At 46.7% G+C, this 27,721-nt stretch overlaps 2 protein-coding genes across 3 annotated transcripts in view; one reads left to right on the forward strand and one right to left on the reverse strand.

Annotated features, from left to right (window-relative positions):
- The window catches only part of SETD3 (SET domain containing 3, actin N3(tau)-histidine methyltransferase), a 78,061-nt gene extending 77,233 nt beyond the window's left edge, over positions 1-828 (reverse strand). Inside the window, exon 1 of the mRNA XM_036065372.2 lies at positions 670-828. The gene's annotated coding sequence lies outside the window, so the exon portion shown is untranslated. The remainder of the gene's footprint in view (positions 1-669) is intronic.
- A 443-nt stretch (positions 829-1,271) lies between these two features.
- CCNK (cyclin K) overlaps positions 1,272-27,721 on the forward strand; it is a 29,063-nt gene continuing 2,613 nt past the window's right edge. Inside the window, exons 1-10 of one of the 2 annotated variants that reach the window (XM_036065374.2) lie at positions 1,272-1,404; positions 13,298-13,546; positions 14,020-14,101; positions 15,490-15,621; positions 19,848-19,953; positions 20,448-20,505; positions 21,215-21,384; positions 21,687-21,958; positions 23,438-23,471; positions 26,206-26,277. In XM_036065374.2, coding sequence (XP_035921267.1) covers positions 13,350-13,546; positions 14,020-14,101; positions 15,490-15,621; positions 19,848-19,953; positions 20,448-20,505; positions 21,215-21,384; positions 21,687-21,958; positions 23,438-23,471; positions 26,206-26,277 — 1,123 coding nt within the window. In that variant the 5' untranslated portion in view covers positions 1,272-1,404; positions 13,298-13,349. Of the gene's footprint in view, positions 1,405-10,125; positions 10,515-13,297; positions 13,547-14,019; positions 14,102-15,489; positions 15,622-19,847; positions 19,954-20,447; positions 20,506-21,214; positions 21,385-21,686; positions 21,959-23,437; positions 23,472-26,205; positions 26,278-27,721 lie in introns of those variants that run through there. The other variant, XM_078054191.1, reaches the window with a different exon arrangement.

The following is a 27,721-nucleotide window of genomic DNA, read 5'->3' on the forward strand; positions in this document are numbered from 1 at the left end:
TGACAAACTCCAAAGCACCGAATTCTTCTCCCTAGTAGGGCGCCGAGCGTGTGGACCACGGCCAGGGCGCGTGGGAAGAAAGATGACCTATTTTCAACGCCTGTTTTTATAACTGGAAAGTGAGGGAGAGAAGCAGGGACTCGTCCCCGAGCGCCCCGGCGCGCACCTGAGGTTTAGGGAGCGGAACACAGAAGCCACACAGCCTTCACCCGGGCGACGGCGGGCAAGCCAGGAAGGAAGGAAGGAAGGGAGCGCGAGCGCGGGCCGGCCGCACGCACAGCCCAGCCGCCCAGCCGCCCAGCGCCCAGCGCAAGCCAGAGCGGCCCGGGCCCCACCCGGCGGGCGCCCAGCGGCCGGCGCTCCCTGCACCTGCCGCCGCCTCCGGGCCGAGCGCCCCGAGGGGCCGCGGGGCCGGGGCCAGCGCGCCCCCCGCACCGGCAGAGCCGGGGGCCAGAGGCCGAGCGGCGCCCCTGACCCGCCGGGCCCCCACACCCAGCCCTCCCGCCCGGCCCCCGGGGCGCAAACCGCCCCCCGCACCTCGGGCCCGGGGCGGCCGGCGGGGCGCGCGCAAGACCCCGGCCGAGGGGCGCCGGCCGGGGCGGGGGGCGGCCTCGCCGCGCGAGTCTGCCTGCGGGCCGCGCGCGCCGAGAGGCCGCCGCCGGCACTCACCTGCCCGGTTGCCCCCTTTGCGCAGCGGCGGCGGCGCCACACTCGGGCCCGGACCCACCGTCCGCCTCAACCAAGCCCCAGGCGGCGGCGGCGGCGGCGGCGGCGGCGGCCGGACGGGAGGGGCGGGACGGCGGCCTGAGACGGCCCCGCCGCCGCAGCCCAACCCGGCTCCGCCCGCCCCCGGGCCCCGCCCCCGGGCCGCCGCCGCCGCCGCCCATTGGCCCGCGGCTCCGACGCATGGGGGGGCGCCTCTCAGCCAATCAGAAGAAAATAGAGCTCTCCAAAGAGGAAAGTGTCGCCCGTCTTCTCCCCGGCCCCGCCCTGCGGGTCAGTGGTCGCTGCGGGCCGGAGGAGGAGCCAGCCAGGGGGTCCATCCCATCAGTCCCGCCCCCCAGGGCGAGAGGGAATTCGGGAGCAACCGAACCTGCTAACGGAACTTAGACGAAGGAGGCGGGGCCTGAGTCGCCCGTACTCCAATCAGCGCCTGGCGTGGGTACAGCCCAGCCAATTGTGGCCCCGAAGCTGGCGGGGGCCGAGACCGCTCTGGCCCACAGGCCCAATGGCTGGGGAGGAAGCCGAGCAGAACCGTTGGGGGTGGCGGGGCGGGGCTGCGCCCGATCGCTTGTTTTCCGTCGCGGTCGCAGCGCGATGACGTAGTTTCCCCGACATTCCGTGTCCAAAATGGCCACAGTCGGCGAGGAGAGACGTCGCTAAGGGGCTTGCCTGAGGCGAGGGGTGAGTGACCGACGGACCGCGGACAGCGCCGCTCATCCCCGCTTACTTGGAGGTCGGAGTAGGGTATGACCTCTTTCCTCCGCTTACTGGCGGAGTCCCTCTTCCCGGATTCCGCCTCGCTCCGCTATCCCCCGTGCAAATCGAAGTTAGCGGGCGACAGCGGGGCTGCGGGACGGGCTTCGGGAGAGGGTCTGAGGAACAGGCGCGAGGCAGGGAGGTCGGCGCGGACCCTAAAAACAGGCAGCGACCCTCGGAGTGAGGGGCGGCTAGGGTTCGGGGACTTTCTAGCAGGTGGGGAGAAGGGGCGGGGGTCTTTTCACACACGCGCGCGCACGCTCTGAGCCGCCCAACCGCGGACTACCCACATCTTCCCAGTTATTTCGCAGCGTGGCGGTCCTTATCGTGGTTAGGCCTGGGACTTCGGGAATTATTCCACATTTGGGGTACTCCGACTTGGGAGTCTGAAGAACCGTGTAACAGGGTGGGACTGGGAATGAGAAAAAAGCACTTCCGCGATTAGATTCGTTCTTTCCGAGACGTGGTCCTTAACCGATCTTCTGCTGGGTTTGGTTTGTTACTAAAGGACTTGTTCTTTAGCAAGTTGAGGCGTAAGTCTGGAGCTTATCTAGAAGCTCTTAGCCTGTTACCAGCACAAAGCACGGTCGATAAAGCTCCCTCAATTTGGATTGCAGTTAAACCGTGCTTTCGCCAAATCATCCGACGTTAGGCACGACTTCTAAGAGCAATTACTTGAGAGTGGTGGTCTTCTGTGTTTTTAAGGTAAACTTGATAATGCTTATGTGTCTCGCTCTAAATCTCTCTTTAGAGATATTTAGCATAGTGCCTTTCAATTGTAGGCGCTCTTTAAAGGTTTGTATGCATGATGTTGCTAGAATGAAAACTATGAGAAGCTGTGTATCCTCAGCACCTAGAACACTGCTGAGGTATAGTAAGCTTTCTAGATTGCTGAATGGTGGTAGTAGCGGTGGTATTGATCGACATTTTGGTTAAGATTGTTAGTGTCCTTAGGATCTTGCCTGTTAAATAATCTTGACTATAAATATAAGAGTTATCCAGGATTATTTTATTTTATTTTCTTCAGAGTGACAACTATTGATAATCTGATTTTAAGGGGGGATTTGTCTCATTTTGATTATATTGTGATGCATTATTCAAACAGATTGATTTTTTTTAGTTGATTCTTGTATAAAACATACTTAACATTTGTTTCATTTTGAAAATGTAGTTTGCACCAAGCAATAAAGAAACATTCTAGTTGCTAATGAAGTCCATAAATGCCACTTCTGAAATTGAATGTCATAAAGAAAAAACTGGTCTTAGTTTTGGCTTACTAAATGAACTACTTTACTTCAGGAGATTATGTTCAAAAGCATGGAGTTCGCTGAGGAAGAAGAATGTTTTGTTTGCTTTGTTTGTGCTCGCTTCGGCAGCACATATACTAAAATTGTTTGCTTTGTTTGTAAAAACTGGGTAAGGACAAACAACCAAAAGGAATTAAGTTCAAGGTAATTGAGATTACAAAGAATATTAAACCGGGTTAAATTCAGTTCATATTTTTAGGGTCAGATAAATGATATACCAGAGTACTCGCAGGTAAAATTGTAAAATTGTTGTTCATAGGTTTTGAGAAATCCAAAAAGCACAGTTAACGATAGAAGACTGGAGTCTGGTAAATGTGTGTGTTTGCAGAGAGCAGTTAGATGGGTGGCTCTTGGATGCTAGAAATTGTTAATAATCTATTTTAGAATCTTGTTGGGAGGGCAAAAGGAGAGTTTGTAAATACTTGGGAGAGGAGAGCTGATTCCTTCAAACTGGCAGAGTTTTAACTAAAAAAAGCCAGGTGACATGCATCTAATTACTTTCCTTAGAAGTTTACTATACCCTGGTGATGAATGAGGGATTGTTAGACATGGATCCATTCAGGTTTCCTTAGGATGCTGAACGCAATCTCTCTTCCTATCCTAGTAGACACAAGAGATAAATGTACATTGGGTAAGGTCTCTTTGGATGGATTTATATCCAGTCCAATTACCCAACCCAAAATGTTGATTAATGGGTTGATGTCAGCCTGAAGAGAGGTCTTTAGAGATGAGCTACAGGGCTCTGGTCTTGCCCTTACTCTGATTAGCACTTTCTTATTACCAACTTTAAATATACGAGGCATGCTTCTCAGATTAATCAATGCACTCAAAAGCCGTACTATAAAGAATTGTTAAAGGTTGAAACAATAGGCCAAAACTAACAAGATGTACATTTGCCAGGTTGAATTTACAAAAACTCAATTACGTGTATTTGAGATAAGCAAGACCTGACTTGAAAAAGGATTCTAGAAAGTAATGTTCCATATAAGGAAGTGAAGTATAGCATTTTCCCCAGATTGAGGGAAAGCAATATCTTCGTCTAATGACAAATTGTGGCTCTGCCATTTACAACCTTTGTGAATTAAGCAAATTGTTTCATGTCTCTTCGGTTCTATTTTCTCCGCGATAAATTGTGAGGATAGGAAAATATAGCTGGCAGGCATACTGTGTCTCAGTGGGCACACAATGGACATGGTGTTGAATATTAGGAATCTCCCTTCCCCATTTGCTATGAAGATCATATAAAAAGTGCTGTTTTCCATTTTGGTTGCTAACGTTTAGGGGTTATCTTGAAACACTAAAAACCATGTTGAGAAAATAGAGATGTTTGTTTACCCTGGAGAAGAGAAGGGAATGGAAAAATTCTCTTCACGTATTCGAAAGGCAATCAGATAAGGGAAGGGTATTTTCAAGGGTTAGAGAGCAAGGTAGGAGCCTCAGTGTTGTTGAAAGGTAGAAAAATCAATGTAAGATTAATACAAGAATTAAGGTGAATACTAGTTCTTGATACTCAGCAATGCCATAGGCTGTCTGGTAAACGATTAACGTCCCATTAATGAAAGTGGCCAGATGAAGGTTAGTGAGTGACCAAATGTTACTGTTAATTAGAATTTCCGTACTAGGTGAGAAAATTGAGTAGTGACCTTTACTGTTGTTTCCAACTTGTAAGTGTCCATAATTCTAAATTTGAAAATGCATTTATTCTTTCATCATGTAAAATGACATATCCAAAGCACATACCTGAAACATGTTGCTAAAATCCTTTGACATGCTGCTTGTTTATTGAGAGATTTTTTTTACTTTGTGGAGCTCATAAACGTCTCTGTCATTTTCACAGTAATCATGAGCTGCTAATGAGAAAACCTGTAATCTTAGGGTCTTGTGAAAAAATAAAGAGTAATAGGGAACAGGGTTATAGAACTGATGTAAGAACTTTTTCAGGGGGATGAATGATACAGAGGACTGTTTTTATTCTATTTGTGTACGTTTATTTTCACTTCCTCTCATGTATTGTTGATTTGGCCCCAGAGTCTAAAGGCACCTACGCTGGATCATTAGCATGGGGTTTGGCCACTGACAGCAAGGCCAAACAGGCTTGAATCTGTTTGTGGCTTATCCACTGGGGGACTGGGATTGTCTTCCATTTGTGCTTCACCCTCACTGGGTCCGAACCCTTGTCCTCACTCTGCCCCTGTCGTCTCAGTAGGTGTCTTGGCACTCCACTTCCCAGTGGAATTTTAGGATTTATTTCCTCCCCCTTAAATGAGTTTTTCCCAATATCTTCCTCAAACTTTTCCTTCCCTCTGTCTCAGAGAAAGAGCTTCCTTCCTGAGGTTAACTTTTTTCCCTATGCTTTTTATGATCCCTTGGCCAGTGAACCCCTCAGTGGCTTATTCAGCCTCTAGTGGCTCTTTCCCTTCTTGCTTCAGACATCCTTCCTTCTTTATGCTGAATAAACAAGAATAACCTGTTTCATAGCTTATTCATTCCTTGCCCCTTGTAGTCTTATTTCTGCCCCACTGCACTTCTGCAAAGATTCTGCTATTTGTGCATGTGTGTGTGTCTGCTTTATTGAGATGGTTCACTTACCATACAAATCACCTGTTTGAAATAGTGTGCAAGTCAGTGGCCTTCAGTACAGAGTTGTGCAGCCATTACTACAGTGGACTTTCACTGTCTCCAAGAACTAATCACCAATGTAACCTTTCCTTATTTCTTGGTTCTCTAGCATTTGTCACTGTTGCTTGCCACATCTGGGTTACGGTCAGTATCCCTTGGTTTCTCTTGCAATTGAAGTTGCAAATTTCCCACCTCTTTGACCATTCCTTCCCTTTCTTTCCTTTGGTGATTCTTCTGCTTTCTCAAGTTCTGTCCCAGACCCCATCCGTTTTCACTCTCCAGCCCTCCACCTGTGACCATGACTTTAATTGTCAGTTCTGTATAGATGAATCCCAAATAGATGTGTTCTTTCCAGATTTCAACAGTCCTGTTTATCTGATGGGTATTTCCATACAAATGTCTTAATGTTCTTCAAACCTAGTATTTTTGGAACCAAAATTCTTCTCCCCGCCCCAGGTCCCCCCCCATCAAAACTAACCCCTTCTCTTCCCACTTTTCTTTTTAGTATTACCCTTTCCGTCAGGCAAACAAACTTGAAATCATCTCTTGCCACTTTTTTTGCCTCACAGCCAGTTGTGGTGCTTCCTCTTTTACTCAACACTATGTTGTGGGGACAAGCCCTCATCATTTCTTGAACAGCTACTGTAGTCTCCTAGCTGGTCTTCCTCCTGCAAATCTCCAAATAACCTCCACTTCATCTCTCTCTCCCCTTACCAGGCCTTATTATTTTCATGGCACTTGCCACTCCCTGACAAGTAATCACATATTTGTTTCTCTTAGTCTCTACCACTACAACATAAACTTGTGGTAGGGCAAAGACCTGGCCTCTCGTTTCCTGCTGTGTCATTGCGGCCTGGCTCATAGTAAATAATAAATATTTGAATGAATAACTACATGGAGAACTGTTGGGTTAATATATCTTAAAGTAGGTATTCCCAACTAGTGTACCGTGAATAAATTACAGATAGTTTGAGATATTGATTCCCTCAAGCCAATTGGCCAGTTGCTTTCTGCTCCGCAAGAATGTGTATTATGAATGTTTGTTACTATTATTAATAATGAAAAACCAGAAATATCTCAAATGTTCATTCACAGTAGAATGGATAAGTAAATTGTGTTTTATTCATAGAATGGAATACTGTACAACAGAATTTCTCAACTTCAACACTGTTGATATTTTGGATCAGTTAATTCCTTTTGGGGGATTGTTCTGTGCCTTGTAGAATGTTTGGCAACATTCCTGGCCTCTACCCACCAGATGCCAGCAGCAGCTCCCTAGTTATGACAACCAAAACTGTCTCTAGACATTGACAGATGTCCCTGGGGGTCAGATTTGCCCCTGAAAACCAGAACGAATGAATGAATAGTGCTTTATGCAACAAGGATAAACTCCACAAACATAATGTTGAGCAAAAGAAAGCAGTTGTGACAGAGTGATAATTCTATCATTCCACGGTCCTTCAGAAACCTGCAAGACTAGTTGCTGGGAGTAGAGGTCAAGATAGTGGTTATCTTTGGGGGGATCATATTAGAAGAGGAGTGAGGAGAATGCCCGGGATGTTGGTAATATTCTGCTTCTCAGCAGGATGGTTTTACACAAGTGTATTCACTTTGTGAAAATTAGTAAACCATACACTTAAAATTTTCTTTCTGTATGCTATAATGCAATTACACATTGTTTGAATTTATAAAATCATAAGCAAGCACATAAGCAAGCATTCTTTGGCTGCTGAGAGATTCTGATCCAGAGGGGATAAGGAGGATGGTCTGGTAAGTAGTCTTACCTGAGTCTCTCCCACTTTTCATGAAGTGAAAGAAGAGTACGGGACCACTTGTTTACCTGTGGTCCAGACTGGACACCTGGTAACGTTTTACCACCTTTACTACTTGAGCCTGTGTTTTAGCTGAACCATTTGAAAGTAAATTGCAGACATGATACTTTACCCCTAAATACCTCATTCAGCCTGAGAATAGTCATATTCGTATATAATCACAATATCATTATTACCCCTAAGAAAATTAACAGTCCCTAATACCCTCTAATATACAGTCCATATCAAAATTTCTCTACTTGTTCAAAATTTCTTTTCTAGTTTTTTTTTTTTTTCTTTAAAAAACAAGGATCTAATCAAGGTTCACACATTAGTTTGAACGTTATGCCTTTGTAGTCTTTCAAATCTAGGACAGTTCCTCCCATCTTCTTATTTTTTCATGACATTGACTTTTTTGAAGCAACCAGGTCAGTCGTCTGGTAGAGTGTCACATTTCTGGATGTGACTAATAGTTTCCTTGTGCCATTTAACTTGTTCTTCTACTCCCAGTATTTACTGTAAACTAGAAGTTCGGTTTAACCAAGTTAGCTTGCTTGGATTTAGCTTAAGCTTTCTGGAGGTGAGAATACTACACAGGTGGTTGATTTTTATTTCATATCGCATCATATCAGGAGGCCACAGAATAGCAGGTTTTCATCCTGTTAGTGATGCCAGGCTTGACTTTTTGTTAAGGTAAAGGTACTTTTTTCTACAATAATTAATACATACCAGTGCTAGCAAAGTAGACTCATGGATCTTTTACAATCAGTCCTTGTCGTATTTCTTTATAATATTCCAATTCCCTGATTTTGTCCAGTGAGAGTTGACGCTGCCTCTTGTGTCTTTTTATAAGCTTCCATTCGTCTGAGCACATCCCAGGCAGACCCCTACCCCAGACAGGGAGAATGGAGACCTGGTTCCTTTTAGATAAAGGGTAACTAAGATGTGCACCCTGATGTATTCCTGACTAAGGGAGTGTCATTGCTTCTAGATACTTCCAGTGGACAGAGCTAGGATATATATTTTTTAACCATGATTTATTTTTATATTTTCAATTAAAATTCAGCATTAAAGATTTTACTTAACCTTTGATCTTGTGCACTGAACTGAAAATCTTGATTCCTAACAACATTAACATTTATATATCTTTGCTTTATCCTACAATACACACACACACACAAAATTGTTTGACAAAATTGTTTGACAGTTAACAATATTAATGCCAGAACTAACAAAACATTACTGGAGAAGTTTAAGATTTCTTTGCAGTTCTTTAGTCCTTAGAATATATCTCACTCAGGATGGAACAAGATCAGGAATTACTTATAATGATTTTCTGGTGGTTATGTTTCCTATTTGCTATACACTGGGCTTCTTTTCAGTTTTAGGATTTGCTTTTTTCTTTTTACTTAAGTTCATGAATGTGTTAAATATTTACATGATTTGAAAGTCAAAGTTGCAGAAGGACTCCTGAGTCAACCTGAAAGAGCTGCTTCCAGTGGCTGTAGCTGGAGTAGTTTGGGCAGCAAAATAAATAATGATAGTATTGGATTATAACTCAAAGAATAAAACAAATACTTATGAGTCCATACTAATATAAATACATGATTGAATAAATGAGGGAGAAGGAACAGATCTTTCTTACAGAAGAAATCCAAATAATGTTGAAGGAAGGAAATAGAAAGTCACCATTGGAACACCATGATAATTGTTGCAGGCAAGATCCTTCAATGAATGCTAAAATTAATGGGCAAAACTTTAAGAAAAACAGGTAATTTGCTTAGTATTTTGCATTGCAAAATATTTTCTCTGAGACGCTTACTAATTACTGTAGTAATAATAACCTATGTCCCCACATTCTTTGATACCCCTCCTTCTAGGAGATGTAGCCTAATTCCTTTCCCTCGAAAGTGGGCTAGACTTTGTGATTCGTTTGTAAGGAATATGGCAAGGAGAAAATAGTGACTTTCAGTGCAAAACTGGGCACAACCCCGTCTTCACCAAGTGCTCGTGGTTCATATCAGACACACCTAAACCAGAGACATTTCAGTCAGCCTAGGTACTCTTCAAAACTGGCGAGCTCATGAAAAAACAGGAAAGACTGAGAAACTGTTACTAGAAGATACTAAGGAAATATGGCTCCTAAATGCAGTGTGGCATCCTGGATTAGATCCCGGAACAGAAAAGGGATTTTTTGAAAAACTCAAAATTTGAGTGAAGGCTGTAGTTGATGATGTACCAAAATTAATGTCTTAGTTTTGGTAAATGTACTGTGGTTGTGTAAGATGTTAACGTTGGAGGAAGCAGAGGGAAGGGTACACGAGAATTCTCTCCTATCTTTATAACTCTTCTGTAAATCTATAATTATTTTCAAATAAAAGATTTCTTAAAAAGTGAAAGATGTGTAAAAAGGTATACCCAGAGAAGTATTGCTCACATCCCTGTCCTTTCCATTCTCTTCTTCCCTGTTCCCTGTTGGTAGCCTTTTTTTTAAATTAGTTTAAAAAAACAGAGATGTCTGTTCCATCTCTCCTTTTTTCTTACATGTATACTAACGTACTGTGTACACTGTCTTGTATCTAGCTGATCCTTACTAGTACTTAAAGAAAGGTTTTTTTCAGTCTTTTTTATACCCGCATGGTACATCATTAGTGTTAATGTTAACTATATTTTATTCAACCAGTGCCCTATTGAGGGACATTTGGGTTGTTTACAGTTTTTGCTATTATAAATGGCATTTTTGTGAATAATCTTTTGCACACGTTGTTTCATACTTGTAACGGTATTTTCAGAGTGGATTTTTCGAAGTGGGATTACTAAGTAAAAGAGCAAATGCATATGCAGTTTTGTTAAATATTGCCAAATTCCCCTCTGTGAGAGTTGTTGCATTTTGTATTCCCACCAGCACTATATGAGATCGCCTCCTTCTCCCTGGCCTTGCCAACATAGTATATAGTCACGCTTTTAGATTTTCTGCCAACTGAGAGTTGAGAAATGTATCTCAGTATGACATCTGACTATGAACTCTTCATATTTACTGAGCATCTCGATTGTGCACTTTCCATATTTACCTAGGCTTTAGGTAACTGACCTGCCCCAACCCACAGTGATTGCCTAGTTCTGCAACACAGCCAAGTACAAACTAGTGGAAGAAGATTGCTTTTTTCCTGATACTTAATTTCTTCCTTTTGGAGGAAAGGTCAGATTTTTAGGGTTCCCAGGTATGAGGAAGAGGAGGGATGCACTCAGCCCTGCCACGTCACCTTTCCCACCAGAAATGAAGCGGCACACAGAAGAGGTTAGGCTTCCAGATTAATTGATGCCTCTGGCCCAGACTCTAGCTAGTGAACTGCTATTTTCTTGCTAAGCAGACCAACCTGGTTCTAGCTGCCTCTTTAAAATCCTTGACCTGGGGGCCCAGCTGCGGGGCGGAGGCGCTGGGCAGGGAGCGGCAGGGCCAGGGGCGGGCGCTGGAGCCGAGCCGAGCCAGAGTGGGCAGTGCAGGCCGGCGCGGCGAGCAGCCACCATGTCGGTGTTCGGGAAACTGTTCGGGGCAGGAGGTGGCAAGGCCGGCAAGGGTGGCCCGACCCCTCAGGATGCCATCCAGTGGCTGCGGGACACGGAGGAGATGCTAAGTAAGAAGCAGGAATTCCTGGAGATGAGATTGAGCACGAGCTGACCGCCACCAAGAAGCACAGCACCAAAAGCAAGCGCAAACTAGAACAAATATAGAATTATTTGGAACCACAAAAGACTTGAATAACCAGAGCAATCTTGAGAAAGAACAAAGCCAGAGGCATCACACTTCCTGATTTCAAACTATACTACAAAGTTGTAGTGATGAAAACAATGTGGTATTGGCATAAAAACATAGATCAATGGACTAGAATAGAGAGCCCAGAAATAAATCCACAAATTGCCCATATATGGTCAACTAATTTTTTTTTTAGGATTTTGTTTTGTTTGTTTGACAGAGAGCGGGAGAGAGAGAGACAGCGAGAGAGGGAGTGCGGGCAGAGGGGGTGGGAAGGGGAGAGGCAGGCTTCCCGCGGCGGGTGCGGGGGGGAGGGGGGGGGGAGCTGGGCTCGGTCCCAGGATCCTGGGATCATGGCCTGGGCCAAAGGCAGATGCTTGACGACTGAGCCACCCAGGCGCCCCTGTGGTCAATTAATTTATGACAGAAGAGGCAAGAGTATATAATGGAGAAAGGACAATTGGGAAAACTGGACAGCTACATGCAAAAGAAGGAAATTGCACCACTATTTATACCACATACAAAAATGAACTCAAGGGATTAAAGACTTGAATGTGAGATTTGAATCCATAAAACTCCTGGAAGAGAACGTGGGTGGTAATCTCCTTGAGATTGGTCTTGGTGATGTTTTTTTGGATCAGACTCCAAAGGCAAGGACAACAAAAGCAAAAATAAACAAATGAGACTGCATCAGACTAAAACACTTCTTCATACTGAAGGACGCCATCAACAAAACGAAAAGGCAGCCTACTGAATGGGAGAAGATATTTGCAAATCATGTATCTGTTAAGGGGTTAATATTCAAAATATATAAAGAACTCCTACAACTCTTAACAAAAAAAAAAAAAACCTACCTGATTAAAAGATGGGCAAAGGACCTGAATAGACATTTTTCCAAAGAAGGTATCTAGGTAGCAATAGGCACATGAAAAGATGCTCAGCATCACTGATGATCAGTGAAATGCAAATCAGAACCACAGTGAGATATCACCTCACATCTGTCATAATGGCTGTTATCAAAAAGACAAGAAATAACAATTGTTGGTAAGGATATGAAGAAAAGGGAGCCCTTGTGCACTATTGGTGGGAATGTAAATTGGTAAAAACACTTTTGGAAAACAGTATGGAAATTCCTCAAAAAATTAAATGTAGAGGGGGCGCCTGGGTGGCTTAGGCGGTTGGGCGTCTGCCTTCGGCTCAGGTCATGGTCCCAGGTCCTGGGATCAGGCCCCACATCGGGCTCGCTGCTCTGTGGGGGGCCTGCTTCTCCCTCTCCCTCTGCCTGCCATTCCCCCTGCTTGTGCTCTCTCTCTGTCAAGTAAATGAATAAATCTTTAAAAAATTTTTAAAATAATAAATAAAATCCTTGACCTATTTGAAAATTGCTATTCTCTGATCACATTTACAGTTTACATATTCCAGTGTTCTCTTGATGAGAGTCCTTGTTTTTTATTTTCTTTTCTCAACATGATGCTTTTTTTAAGCTTTTCCATTTGCGCACGTGCACGAGAGAGAGAGTGTGCATGCATGCGTGCGTGTGTACAAGCAGGGTGAGGGGCAGAAAGAGAGAGAGAATCTTAAGCAGACTTCCTGCTGAGCATGAAGCCTGACACGGGGCTCGGTCTCATGACCCGAGATCATGACCTCAGATGAAAGCAAGAGTCAGACACTTAACCGACTGAGGTACCCAGGTGCCCCAACATGACACTTCTAGAAAATCTGTTTATTCTGAAAGAAAAAAGGATGAGAAAGCTAGAACATATTAAAGGAACTCCCTTCTTCCTTGTGGACCACCTCCCTCCACCCGCTCCCTCAAAATCACTGCACCCAGACCTGATTTATACTGCTCAGTTCAGTGACTCATGCAGATGTGAAATCATCTGATCTGGTGGCTTTTCTCAGTGAAATGAAGTAAACCAAAAAACCAAAATTTTGATTGGGTGGTGAATGGAAGAGATGGATAATTTTAAAGCATAAGTCTTTTTAGGAGGTTAGGACAGGCCTGGGTTTTACTGAAGAATGGAACCTAGGCCAGCATGAGGGGATTGGGTCTACTGAAGAAAGGCAGAAAGGAATGTAAGACAGAAATGCTCTTCTTTTTAAACTACCATGAAATTTGGAATTTATTATCCTGTGGGTCACTTAGGTGTTAAATTGGCTTTGGAGGTAAACCTGGGCTTGTATCAGTCATTCAGTAGTATTGCCGCTCTGGGAAATTTTTATCCAAAATCAAGTATAACCTGTGACTGTAGACTGTTTATAATGATCGGGATTGTTTAATATGGAAAGTTCCTTTCCAACTTTGCTGCTGCTTCTCTTTCTCTTAGGATTCTAACATTTTCAGAAAATCTTTTGGAAAGAACAAGTCTACTTCAATAAATGAAGGAGAATAAAGAAAATTCAAGCCCTTCAGTAACCTCAGCAAACCTGGACCACACAAAACCATGTTGGTACTGGGATAAGAAAGACTTGGCTCATACACCCTCGCAGTTGGAAGGACTTGATCCAGCCACTGAGGCCCGGTACCGCCGAGAGGGGGCTCGATTCATCTTCGATGTGGGCACACGCTTGGGACTGTATCCTGAGTCTCCCTGGAATCTGTTACAGATAGGCCCCCCACCACCACCACCGAGAATTAAGTTAGATGCTACAGACAAAGTATAGAGTACTGTCTCTGCTAAACAGCTCTTAGATATTTTTATTTAAATGTTATTTCTCATTTACTTGGCTCTTCAGGGGTTTTCTCTTTCCCATTCATCATTTAAATGTGTAGAGTTAGCCATTGAGCGAGTGGCCACCAGGTCTAGTGACCATAGTGGAAGCATACCTAAAGGAAGGTGAAGCCCTGCCTTGTTATAAGTATAAACTTCAACTTGGTAATTCCTGTGTCAGAGTTCTGACACCCTGGGATCCCCATCTGCCTGCTTGGCCACTGATAGTGTATGCTTTAACACTGATTTTGTTGTTATTGTTTGTCTTTATTTTTCCACTTTTAACTAAGAACATAACCTGTAAAAATTCTTGGTAAAGTCCTTAACCAGAACAACAGACACTATGATACCCTGGCAACTGGAATAATTTATTTTCATCGCTTCTATATGTTTCATTCCTTCAAGCAATTCCCAAGATATGTAAGTGTTTGAATTTTATTATAATTCTCTATCACGTGTTATATTTTCACACAGTTTAGTGGACTGGTTATAGTCTCTTTTTATTCTGTTTTCCAGAAAGTATTTATTTTTATATAATACATGCTATCTCTAAGCAATCAAGTTTGAATTTTTTGTTTTTTCCAATTAACTATATTTAAATCTTCTTTTATTTAGGCCACTGTGGACCATAATCATATTGCACTTTGTGTGGAATTTACTTCCTTCTTACCTTTCACAAGATAAATTTGGGCTTATAATTGAAACCCCCCAAAAAAGGCCAAGATGGAAGAGAAGTTCCTTATGCCATATCACTCATTCTTCAGTTACTCCTTAAACATGCCGTATGTCTTATACTCTTTGGGAGAGTCAGTCAGGGAACCTGCCTCGAGTAGCCAGGATCGATGGTATGACGTATAAAACACACAGTCAGTAGTAAAGCCATAGGAGAGGTAAGGAAGGAAGGCTGGAGCAGTCAAAGGAGAGATTAATTACGTCTTAGAGGGATCAGGGAAAATGCCAGCAAGGAGTTGCCAGCAGTTAGTTAAGTAGGGCTTAGACATGCCTAAATGGGACAGAGCAGTGAGTCCAACAGAAGCTGGCATGAGCGGAGACACCAGGAAGCGTGCTGTTTGATGTCATCCCAGCCAGGGGGTCCATTTGGGAGGACGGGAACGGTGGAAAGGTAAGCTGGAATGGCCCATAGTGAGCCTTGAAAGCCAGACCAGGGAAATCTGACTTTAGTAGGTAGACTGTGAAGTTATCGAAGGGTTTCATGAGGAAGATGACAGAAGTCTTACCAGGAAATTCATCTGTTGGGGATCTTCCTCTTAAGATTTTACTGAGCTTTGTACACGTCTTCCACGCTAATTTGTGAAGTTCTAGAGGAAGGAGCCTGTAGCAGAATCATCTTGCTGCCCCGGCACAGCGTCTGACACGCACTGCACTCGGGGTCCCATGGAGAGAGGGGCGCACCGGGGAGGCTGGCACAGAGAGCAGCCAGAAGCCAAGCAGTGAGAAGGCCAGTGGTGTAAGGATGTGCATGTGGATCCAGGCAGCTGGAGCGGGGAGAGAGAGTGTGGGCAGTGGTGTCGAGGTGGGCTCCACAGGACAAGCATTTAATTGTGCTCTTTTTCTGCAGCAAAGCTCACTATTCAGGGAGCCATTATCTTTAAGACTGCGATGTAAGATGAAAGTTTGTTCCTATGATTCTTTTCCTTTCTGGCATCTACTTTGCTTACATGATGTTTTCTTTAGAAAATTAGATTTAAAATAATTTATGAAGCCAAATTGGGAAGGCCAAAAATCCTTGCTTGTTTCTCCATGAGTTCTTGTTAACAGTATCTCAAGAACTTTTGTTTCCCTTTTAGGTGACGGGAGCGTGTTGTCTCTTTCTGGCTGGGAAAGTAGAAGAAACGCCCAAGAAATGTAAAGATATCATCAAAACAGCTCGTATTTTATTAAATGATGTACAGTTTGGCCAGTTCGGAGATGACCCAAAGGTAAGAATCTTAACTTCCTGCCCTCAAATCTTAATTCCTCATGGTAGTATTATGGTCAAGTTCCTTGTGTGGCCCCTAGATCTGCCAGTCCCCTGAGCCCTGACAGGGCCCTATGCAGAAGGTACTCGTGCTTGCTTCTGTCAGAGAGGAAGGAAGATGATGTGGCCTATGTTTAGGTAGCACTTGCTAATGCACACGCCTCCCTTGTTCTGAGTATGTTCGGGGGCTGTAGGACGTTGGATATGAGCAGAAATGCTCTTGTCACCACCAGCACTCCTAGACCCCGAAGCGGTTCAGTTTCTTTGGTTCAGCAGCGATGGCAAGGCCCGATCTCCATCCAGCCTCCGGGCAGGCAGAAAGTGCAGATGATAGACGGACATGCACCTGTGTGTGCTTGTGCTATGTGTCTTTTTGCTTCCTGAGGATATTGGCAAGTATTAACATTTGCTGCTATTTTCAGACACCGATGTTGCTATTGGACGTACCATCCATCCTGTCCCTTCCCCACACTCCCTGACAGTGTCAGGAAATGGTACTAAAATAGTTGTACACATGCTTTTATTAGGTCTAAAAAGGCCACTCTCAGAGCCCAGGGGCAGCTTTCCGCCACCCCGACTCTTGCCAGGGTCCCCCCATTGTAACCCTTATGGCACCTGTGCATCATGCTTCACAACATTGATCACAGCTGGTAGTGAGATAGATTTTAATCAAATAATCACACAAAGAACTCGCCCCTTCTCAACTGTAAGATCTGTGAGAGCAAAGACCCTGTCTCTCTTGCCTGGCGCCTGGTACAGAGGCTGGGCAGAGTAGGCAGTCCACAGCTACTTGTTGACTGAACGACAGACTCGAACAGCACAGGTAGGGCAGAGTTCACCGGGGCAGGGAAGTCCGGCCCCGTCCAGTCTTGCTTTTCCTCCCTCGCTGCTACTGCCCGCCACAGTAGATACCTCTGTCTGCCCAGCAGCGTTGGTATGTGTGTTCATTCTCCTCCTCGCTTCAAGGAGGGAACAGAGGCTCAGAATGCTTTTGCGTATGGTGTAGCTGCGGTGAATACTAATAACTTTATAAGTATTGTTCAATATGGGTAACTCTGTTCCTTGAACTGATTTATAAATCTGTTCACCTGTTTATGAAAATGTCAGTCTGTTAGGAATTCATGCTAACAGTGATCAAAATGCAATTTAATAGAAGTAGTGTAACCATCGGATACCTGTGGGTGTCTGATTCTGACACAGTAGTAGACGGTTGTAGGAACGTGTTGTGGGCATGTGCAGCACACTGGCGTGTGTTATCCTAGGTGCCTTTGGGGAAGTCCGCTTTTACCTTCAGCCTTTACCCACTCACTGTACTTTCAGATCAGGAAACCGAGACCTGGTCGGGCACAGTGAGGTACAGGGTCTGCAGCTCCAGTGCCCCAGATGGTAGGAGAGGGGAATGGCCATGCTATTCAGACTTACACAGCAGGGCCCAGCCTGTCGCAAGTAGGGCAAAGGGGCTTTGAAACCTGCCCCTCCTTTCTATCATGTGCAGTCTCCCCAGAAATGATCTGGAGTACACGGGCCACAGGAAAGTACGCTGGACCTGGGAGCAGTGAAGTCACCGTGGAGGACATTTCCTTTGCCCGAGAGGAGAACGAGCAGGGCAGTTATTTGGGGGAGGCTTATAAGCAATTAGGAAAAAAAAGATGGTGAATCACTTGGGACGTTTTTGCCTTAATTAGCTTTGCTTTAACTGTGTGGTTCCCCCATCATATTAATTTCACATGTGCTCAACAAATACTTATTCCAGCCACTGTGTGAGGCACTAGACCTAAAACAGACATGGCCTTTGCCATACTCCTGCATTTTATAGTGGAGTTGGAATAGATTTTAATCAAATAATCCTATAACTATTGGATTATGAGCTGTGGTGAATACTATAAAAAGATATTTAAAGGTGCAATGAGGGCATTCAACCTGGGAACCTGGACAAGTCCCCCAGACAAGTGTTGTGGGGCTGAGGGAAGATTCCCTGAGGAATGATGCTTACACACAGACCTATCATTACCCCATTACTTGAATATTTGAAACATAAAGGAAGGCCAGGCCTTGGGCTATCCTGTAATACTATAAGGGCCACAGCCTCCAAACCTGTAGGTGCACTTGGTGAAAGACTGTTTCTAAATTTAGAGTCGCGGTGAGACTACTGGGAACCAGGCAGTGACAAAACCAGGCAAACTTAGCAGGATGTGTTATATTGTGGGGAAGTTTCTGAGATGGCAGAAAGCTTTCCTGAGAGAATGCTTGCAGCGCTAGGGTAGAAGAACCTTAGTCCTGCCATGCTGCTTGGAGTAACTAATCCTGAGAGAGTCGTCTGTGTTCTGTGAAGTGAGGCCAGACCTCAGCGTGAAAGCCCGTTCCTGGCACGTCTTCTCTTTCTGGCGTTAATGGACTTGTGCACCTGTTGGCGATGGATTTCAGGCCCCTACCAAGCCCTGTCTTCTGTGGTGTAATAAACAAGTCATTGTCTGATTGTTCTTCCAGCTTAGACCACCTTGACTGCGGGTGCACCTTGTCTTTAAGTGCTCGGTGCAGCCAGGCTGCACAGAGGCCGGGCTCAGGGAGTTCCGGTTTGTAGGTGTTAACTAGTTCCCGAGCACGGTGAAAGGGGAGATTCCATTTACGACAGCAACAGTAAAATACAATGTCCAGAATGAAGCCTCGTAAGAAACTGTGGAAACCATGGAACTTAAAACCGCTGAAGGAATGACAAAATTCCAATAAATAAATGTTTGATAAGAAGATTCAAAGTTAAAAATCTCCATTTTCCCTAAATTGTCCTAGGACCCACTGAGTTCCCATTCAGAACGTCGAGAGCTTCCTTTTCTTCTGGACTGATACTAAGTAAAACAATATTAAAATGAGGTATGGAGCACTCCCACGAGTCATCGCTGCCAAGATGACCAACAAAAGAAGGAACAGTGTTATGCCAAAAAGCACCATGGCCACGTGCAGCCTGTTCACTACACCAGCTGCACCCATTGTGTGCCCAAGGACGAGGCCATCAAGAAGTTCATTATTGGAGGGCCGCCTGGGTGGCTCAGTCAGTCAGGCATCCAACTCTTAATTTCAGTTCCGGTCATGATCTCCGGGTTGTGGGATCGAGCCCTGCATTGGCTCCTCACTGAGCATGGAGCCTGCTTAAGATTCTGTCTCTCCCTCTGCCCCTCCCCCCGCTCGTGCACACACACTCTTTCTCTCTCTAAAAATGAAAAAATGAAGTCACTATTGGAAGCAAAGTAGTGGCCGCCACTGTCAGGGACATTTCCAAAGCAAGTGATTTCAACACCTGCGTCCCACCGTGGTGTATGGGAAGCTCCTTTCCTCTGTGAGTCAGGCATCGTTGTCATGACTCTGGGTCCTGCCCACAACCTCCGCCAAAATCCATGTGAGAACTAAGTCCTTAAGACTGAAGAAAAACTGTCCTCTGGAAAACAAGGAAAGAGGAGTAATGCTTGCACTCCCCTTTCCAAACATTACATCCCTTTGATCCTTGGACGGAAGGAGACAAACAGATCAGTGACCAGAAAAGATTTTGTGTGTGTGGACAGGTTAGGATGTGGTTTAGTAGAAGAGGAAATGATGACGTATTCTGTAAAAACACATGTTACACACGTACATATCGAACAGATAGTCTGAATTTGCGTGAATCTGCATTATTATCATTGCTTATACGCTTAAAGTTTTCAGTGGAAATCCCTGAAGGATTGTGGTTTTGATGGAGGTCTGGCAAGAAACTATAGTTAAATTCTTTATAAAGCGAAGGTCTGTTTTGTAAAGGGGGGCTCGTGTATTGAGAGTAATGACATTTCTGGGGTACCTGGCAGGCTCAGTCGTGGGAGCCTATGACTCTTGATCTCGGGGTCATGGGTTTGAGCCCCACGCTGGGTGTAGAGATGACTTAAAAAAAATAAAATCTTTTAAAAAATTAAAAATATTTCTAAGACTGTTTCCAGTATTTTTAAAAAATCAACTTCAGTTGTTTCATCTTCGTCCTTTTAGTTCTTTTCAGAATTTCTTCTTGTCTCTGAGCAAGGTGAGAGCCTGGGAGGGCAGAGGAGAAAAGGAATGAAAAAGAGTCACTAAAATAGAGCTAGAAGAGAGGAAGTGGGAAAGTTCACTGTTGAACGTGGCTTCAGACCTGTGATTGAAATCACATCCCAACATTTGTTACTTTATTTTTAGGAAGAAGTGATGGTTCTGGAGAGAATCCTACTCCAGACCATAAAGTTTGATTTACAGGTGGAGCATCCATACCAGTTCCTCCTCAAATATGCAAAACAACTCAAAGGTAAGGGAGAAAGTTACATAAAGAACTTCTCATTGTGATATCAAGTCTTTATGATGATTTGATGGCACTCGGATTATGCTTCTCGAAACAGGAAAGCAGAAGAGCTGGGTGTATGAGCATGTGTGCCCGGGACGTCAGGCGCCCAGACAGCCCAGTAATGGAGCTCTTAGTACTGCTTCCTGTCAGCTATCGACATTCTGCCATTCAGTTGCCAAGTGATAGGAGGCAGGAAAATGAGTCAGAATTTTTTAAATAGCCTAATAAAATCTGCCTCGGAGCAGGCTTCCCGTAAACGGTGGTTCAGCGCAGGTCGTGTGGGAAGAGAACAGACAGGACTCGGACCCACCCGTGTGCCCTCTGTTCCCAGGCAGCAGCTCTTTGTTGTGTGTTGGGACGGTGCTGAGCACACAGTGGACTTGAACTAAATGGTGCTTTTTATGTGCTCTTTCATTGTTATTATCACTACTAATTTACCTTTTTCCTCCCATTTCTAGGTGATAAAAACAAAATTCAAAAGTTGGTTCAAATGGCATGGACATTTGTAAATGACAGGTACATGTGTTCAAATGTCGGTCTAATTGTAGTTTTTAAAATAGGGACTTTATGGGTCACTGAATCCAGACTCCCTGTTTTGTATTGAGGACTCTGACTCACCCAGCTTGAAGGGCCAGCTAATGGCAGAGCTGGGGCCAGCGTCCAGGAGGTCGGCTTCCCAGCAGAGGGATGCCCTGCCATGTCTCAAAGCGAAAATGTCATCCCCGGTTTAAAACATAGTCCAAAACAATACACCAGAGAACTGGGACAACTAAATACTTAGAACCCATTTGGTTCTGCACAAATAGACTTCCTTGTAATGGTTTTAGAGCCTGGCCATTCTTAGAGCCGGGGATCCGATGAGGTGCTGTGCGGGGACAGACGGCCTGCGTGTGGAGGGGCCGTCACTTGAAAACACGGTTCAGTGACGAGGATTTCAACAGTTTGAAGAACATGAGCTATGTTCATTTGTATTTCATGACATAGCAGTTTTTTAATGTGCTAGCGTCCTGAGTCTTTAAAGAACAAATTAGTAACTGTGGCTAAAGTAACTTATTTTGATACCTTTAGAAGACTTAACACTTGTCGCTTTTATTTCTAATTCTTTATTTGGTCATTTAGAGAGGAAAAAGCAAACTGATATTTAGTTGTGGCATCTACTGTCCGTTCATTGGGTGACAGAGCTGTTTGCTCCGACTCACGCCGCCCCTTTTTCTTGTCGGCCTAGTCTCTGCACGACCTTGTCACTGCAGTGGGAGCCAGAGATCATAGCGGTGGCGGTGATGTACCTCGCAGGGCGGTTGTGCAAATTTGAAATACAAGAATGGACCTCCAAACCCATGTATAGGAGATGGTGGGAGCAGTTTGTGCAGGATGTCCCTGTGGACGTTCTGGAAGGTATGGCATGCTGGGCTTTCCTGAGGGGGCTCCATGGTTAGGGGATCCTTCCCTGTCAGCCTTGAGTCCCGAGAGTGGACTTCCCCACACAAGTAAATGTAAGCCATTCCTCAGAAACACCTTTACTCTAGTTCCCTCAGAACGTCTGCTCTGTCCCTGCTGTGCATAGCAGAGTTTGGGGGAATCACAGATGTGATCCCTGCTCATCGGACCCTGTAGGGGAATCGTAGCCGGAAGGGGAAATGGGCTGGTTTTATCCTAGGCAGATTAATCTGTGACAAATGTAATTGTCCATCATTCAGACATCTGCCACCAAATCCTGGATCTTTACTCACAAGGAAAACAACAGATGCCTCATCACACGCCCCACCAGCTGCAGCAGCCCCCGCCTCTCCAGTCTACACCGCAAGTGCCACAAGGGCCACCGCCCCAGCCGGCTCCAGGCTCCGACCCGCCGCAGCCACAGCAGAAGGACGCGCAGCCACCCGCCCCACAGCCCCCGCCGCAGCAGGCCCCACCGCCCAAGAAGCCGTCCCCGCAGCCCAGTCCTCCCCGCCCAGCGAAGCGAGCCGTGGTGAGTGGGCCGGGCAGCCCCAGGAGCGGCCTGCTCTCCGGGGAGGGGGGCGGGGGGGCAGCACCGGGCTCGTGCAGGACACTGAGCAGGGAGGGCGACCCCTGGCCTCGCCACCTGGCTGCACGGCCACGGGGAGCAGCCCGAGAACTCCTGCGGTCAGAGGAGGGGGGCCGCAGGCAGCCAGGGAGGGCTCCGTCCTCCTCCAGCCACCGCTGCCTGCCTGCCTGCCTGTGTGTGTGTGTGTGTGTGTGTGGTGTGTGATGTGTGTGTGTGGTGTGCGTGCGTGGTGCGTGTGGTGTGGGTGTGGTGTGTTTGTGTGGTGTATGTGTGGTGTGTGCGTGCGTGTGTGTGCATGTGGTTGTGTGTGTGTGGTGTGCGTGTGTGGGTGTGTGCGTGTGTGTGGTGTGGGTGTGGTGTGGGTGTGTGCGTGTGTGGGTGTGTGTGGTGTGCGTGTGGGGAGTGTGTGTGTAGTGTGTGGTGTGTGCGTGTGTGGTGTGTGTGGTGTGCATGTATGTGTGTGTGGTGTGTGTGTGTGGTGTGCGTGGGGGGGGGTGTGTGTGGTGTGTGGGTGTGTGGTGTGGGTGTGTGCGTGTGTGGGTGTGTGTGGGGTGTGTGTGTGTGGTGTGCGTGTGGGGGGGGTGTGTAGTGTGTGGTGTGTGTGTGTGGTGTGCGTGTCTGGGTGTGTGTGTGTGTGGTGTGCGTGCGTGTTGTGCGTGTGTGTGTGGTGTGCGTGTGTGTGGTGTGTTTGATATGTGTGGTGTGTGTGTGGTGTGTGCGTGCGTGTGTGTGCGTGTGGTGTGTGTGGTGTGTGTGTGGTGTGCATGTCTGGGTGTGTGGTGTGCGTGTGTGTATGTGTGTGTGTGGTGTGTATGTGTGTGGTGTGTGTGGTGTGCGTGTGTGGTGTGCGTGTGTGTATGTGTATGTGTGTGTGTGGTGTGCGTGGTGTGTGTGTGGTGTGTGTGTGTGTGGCGTGTGTGTATGTGTGTGTGGTGTGCGTGGCGTGTGCGTGTGTGTGTGTGCGCGTGTCCCGCTGACCAGCAGGTGTCTCATCTGTGTGCCGCCTGCTAACACCGGTGTCCCCAGTCTGGCTCTTTGTGTCCGGTGCTCTGATGCGGGGTGTGTGTGAAAGTTTCTCCCCCGACGACAGCCCAGCCAGTAGAGGAAACCAGGGGGGAAAAACACACGTCAGCAAACAGCTCATCGAATTTAGGCCAGTGCATTGGAGGCCCTGAAACTTAGTGTCGTTTGGAAGCCACTGTTGAAAGTGCTCGGTGGTCCCGTCCGAGCGGGGAAAGGGAAGGAGGCAGGAAGCAGAGGGTGATCTCCCAGCGGTCCAGTCCGCCCTGCGGCTGAGCCGGAACTGGTTTCTGTCTGGAGCTGTGTTCTGTTGCTGCGATTTCTGTTGGGCCCTGGATAATCTGTTCTTCCTCACTGCACCCCGGGTCTTGGTTAACACTTGTGTATTATGTTTTGTAACAGGTTGTTTCTCCCAAAGAAGAGAACAAAGCAGCAGGTAACTTCCTGTTCTAAGGGGGCTTTTTTAGCTTTATATGTGTGTTTATCAAAACTTTAAATCCTTAGTTAACATTTCTGCAAGATTTAGATTGCCCTTAAAATTTACTCTTAGAGTCCATCCAGAACTTTACCCTGCCTGCCAGAAAAAGCGCCCTGTGTTTTCAGACTATATTCTGACCAAAGTCATCAAAAAACATGAGCAGCCATAAAAATGTACTTAGTAGCCTATATACAAATGTGATCATGAACATAGGAGGAGGGTTACAACAGTGTTCCTTTCTAGAGGTTTGGTTCAGCCCACTGCAGTAGACAGTAACGGGCCTGGGGGGTCCCCGTCCTGAACACCAAGTGGCAGAGTGGCGGGCAGACAGCATGGCAGTGACAGGCGGTGCTGTTGCCCAGAGAACCACCCTGTGGCCCAGCCCTGCTGCTTAGGCAGGCTAGACCTCTTTCAAATACTGCTTGGGTTTGGGTTTGGGTTTTTTGGGGTTTTTTTTAGAGCCCAAAGTTGGTTAATTTTTTTCTGTATTGGAAACAAATGGAAAGGGTGAATAAAATCTGCAAGATCACAGAACAGAAATTTAGAAGTCTTTGTCCCTGTGTCATGGGCCCTGATGTGCTGAACTCTTTGAAGGCACAACAGCGTTTACTCATTTCTGCTTCTCTGTTGCTAAGTTCTAGGGTGGGAACTCAGTGAATGATTTATTGAACTGTTGTGAGATCTTCAAGTTAAAATAAAGCTACATTTTTCTCAGGGTCTTTGGGGAAATGATGAGTTCAGTACAGGTGAATTTTTCTTCTGCCCCATCTGGGCAAAAAGTAAGTGTGAGACCCAAGGGTGGGCTGCGCTCCTCGCCATGTGGATGTACAATCGAGCTGAGCCGCCGTGCTAGACCTGTACATCTGTACGAGGCGGAAACAAGCCACTGGTGACCTTGGAGGAGGACTGGCCTTTGAGCACCTGGAGCTGAGCTGGGGGGTTGGGCCTGTAGGTGGAAGGATGCAAGTGGGCAAAGCAACTGGGAACAGATGGAGAGGAGGTCTGACTAGAATGTGAAGAGGTAAAAGGGAGGAGCTTTGATGGGACTGAAAGTGTGATTGGAACCAGAGTCCATGTGGAGGAATGTGGATTTTTGCATAGGCAGTGGGAGCCACTGAAGATGTTTGAGCAGGAGGATGGCAAAGTCTGAGTTCATTTTATAAAAAGTTTCCTGGCGGCAGTAATAGGACAGATGGTTGGGAACGGGGAGAAGCTCGCAAGCCTCTCAGTGGGACATGGTGAGGGCAGTCAGAGTGGCAGCCTGGGGCCCACAGCCTGCAGGTAGGACCTGGACCACGCTGTGTGCTACGTGTCCCTAGCTGCGGGGGGGCTTTCGGGCGCTCAAGTGTGGCCAACCCAAATCATCGTGTATCCTTAGTGCAGAATACACACCAGATTTCTAAGCATTACTAAGAAAAAAGAATGTAAAAACTCTTATTGATAAATTTTTATGTTGATTACACATTGAAGTGATCAGATTTTTACACATCAGGTTAAATTAAATTTAAATTCCCTTCTTTCTAAGGTGACTCCCAGAACATTTTAATCACATGTGTGGCTCTTCTGTTTGGGGCAGCACTGATCTAGACAGCTTCAGCTCAGCTGGGGCAGGGTCGCAGGTGGGCGTCCGTGGTGACGATGACAGCAGTCACAGCAGAGCTGGGAAGGCATCATGCGAGCTGCTGGGTCTAGGGTGGAGCTCAAAAGTCAGGTCCACGGCTTTGGGAGAGAGAGAGAAGCTAGAGGCCCAGATGTACCGTTCATCCACCTAGAGGAGAGAGGACTTGATCCCCCGGGAAGCGGATACAGACAGACACATCCCTGGACTTGGAATTCGGCCTGTTTGGGACAGAGGAAACCAGGACAGGCTCAGCGACGCTAGAGTAGAATCCGATCAGAACAGTGTACGAGCCAGAATAAAGTGAGTTTCCGTAAGAAAGGGTCAAAACATACGAGCAAGCACAAAGATGGGAGTTCTTTTTCCATTACGTGTACACACTCCCTACCCTCATAAACACAGGATACTGGGTTTAGTGTAGTCTGGCGTGGCTACTGGGTGTCGTCGCTGTGGGTGCTGGTTGCCCGTAGCCGCTGGACCCCGACGGGTGGGCTGTGTGCTCCGCTCCCAAGTGTCCTGTTGGCTTTTACGCTGGCTCTGCAGCCTCTGGATCTCCTCTGACGTCGTTCATGTCCTTCTGATGTGCTGCCAATGGGAGCACATATTTGTGAGGAAGAAAATAGACTTAAAATGTGCCCAATGAAGAATACAAAGGGGAAGGTTTCTCCCGTGAGCCCTCAGGGCTGGGTGACAGGACTGTGCACCCGGTAGGCCCCCCCTTCCCCCCGCCAGGTAACCGAGACAGTATTTTGCTTCTCTCATATTGTTGGAAGGCCTTGTCCGGGATGGTCAGCAAGGAAGTCAGGTAGATGTGGAAACGGCTGTGAGAAGCCAGCAGGCGGTTTTACTTGGGTTGGGGGATGGTGTTTGTTAGACTTGTTTGGTTCTCGTGAAAGGATTAGCACCTAATGGTTTTGCTGAGGTCTCCCTCAAGTTCCCTAAAGCTTTCGTCTCGTGTTCCCCAAAGGAATTCCTGAATGGCACATTTTCCTTTTTCTTCTTTTTCTTTCATTATGACATGTTTATTCGCATGAAGAAGCATGAGTTATTTTTCAATCTCCTTTTCCTTTTTAGAACCACCACCACCTAAAATCCCCAAAATTGAGACCACTCACCCTCCGTTGCCTCCAGCCCACCCACCTCCAGGTAAGTGTCTGCTAAAAGCAGCGTGGGAGGGCCAGCTTTTCTCTCTGCTTTTTTGAAGGGCAGACTCGGGAAGGCCCGGGCCACGTCTGTAGAAGGGAGACCTGGTAGCCAAAATTTTAAAAGAAGATAATGACCAAGGATCTTTCAAAAAATGGTGTTTGTCTTTCACAAACCAGATCTTTTGAGGATGTTGTAAATTCCAAGTATATCTGGATATTCTCTGGCCTCTTATGTGCATAAAGGCCAAACTGTGCAGGATAAGTAAGTGTAGAATCAGTTTTAGGAAAACAAAGCCCTGACGAAGCCCTGACAGTTTATGAACCTTGACCCGGCAGGACTGGTGTAGATCTTAGGCCCCAGTCTCTCACACGTCTGCTTCCTACAGTGGCAGGACATCGTCTGGGTACATTTGGACGAGTAAGCAGTTGCTCAGAGTCAAGTGGAGAATAAAGCATACGAGTTCTCGACAGGCCCACAGGGAACTGGGAAGCTTCCTTGGCGCCATGTAAACCCAGAGGAGAAGCCTCATAAGGGATATAGTGTTCTCTCCCTGGGGCAGCGTTCTGGAAGATGAGCAGGGAGCTGGGGTGGGCAGGAGTTGTGTGTGTTCTGAGGGGTGCTGGGTCGGCCCGCCCCACCCTACGGCTCACGTTTGGGCTCCCAGCGCCGAGTGCCTGGGGCAAAGGTATCACGCATTATATTTCTTTCTGCTTATGGTCAGTCAGCACTTTAGAAGCTTTGGGAAAATAGGGGCATCATTTTCTGCTTTGGGACAAATTCTACAGTTCCCATTCCAGTATGAAGCCTGCTTAAAAAGGCACCTGCAGTAGGTCATTTCAGTATTTATGTAGTATCTCCCCCGCAAGCAAGCGCAGATCCCCAGCTCCTGTGCCCAGGGGTGTGGCTGAGAAGAGGTGTGGTGGCCTGGGGAGCCCAGGGCAGGGAGAGAGCTACACACTGCGGGGCAAGGGTGTTCTGGGCACGGTGTCAGGAGCCCCGCAGAATGCACGGAGCTCCCACCACGGGCAGCAGGCAGGAAGGGTGAAGGTCCCAGCAGCAGGTGGTGGGAGCCAGCTGGGCTGCTAGAAGGACTGCGGTGGGAGGGAGCGTGGAGTCCGGCAGCCGCAGTTGCTGGAAGTGGAGCTGGACGCAGAGGGATCGGGGGGCCAGGCCACAGGAGCTCACTCCAGCGAGGTCCCGTCACTACTTCATGGGAGGCGGGTGGAAAAGAAGGCTCAGAGGAGGAGGATCTGTGGTTTGGGGAACCACAGTTCCTAATGAGGCGCAGGAGGCAGGAAGAGGCACTTAGGTCACCAGGGATGTCTCCGAGGGCGGCTGGTGGTGGTGGCAGGTGTCAGAGCGAGGATGAAGAGAGCAGCACAGGTGCCTGGAGAGGCCACTTGTTCCAGGCCGAGTTACAGAGGACAGGCGGATGCACGGGTGA

The sequence above is a fragment of the Halichoerus grypus genome, chromosome 8, assembly GCF_964656455.1.
Source record: "Halichoerus grypus chromosome 8, mHalGry1.hap1.1, whole genome shotgun sequence".
NCBI lineage: Eukaryota > Metazoa > Chordata > Mammalia > Carnivora > Phocidae > Halichoerus > Halichoerus grypus.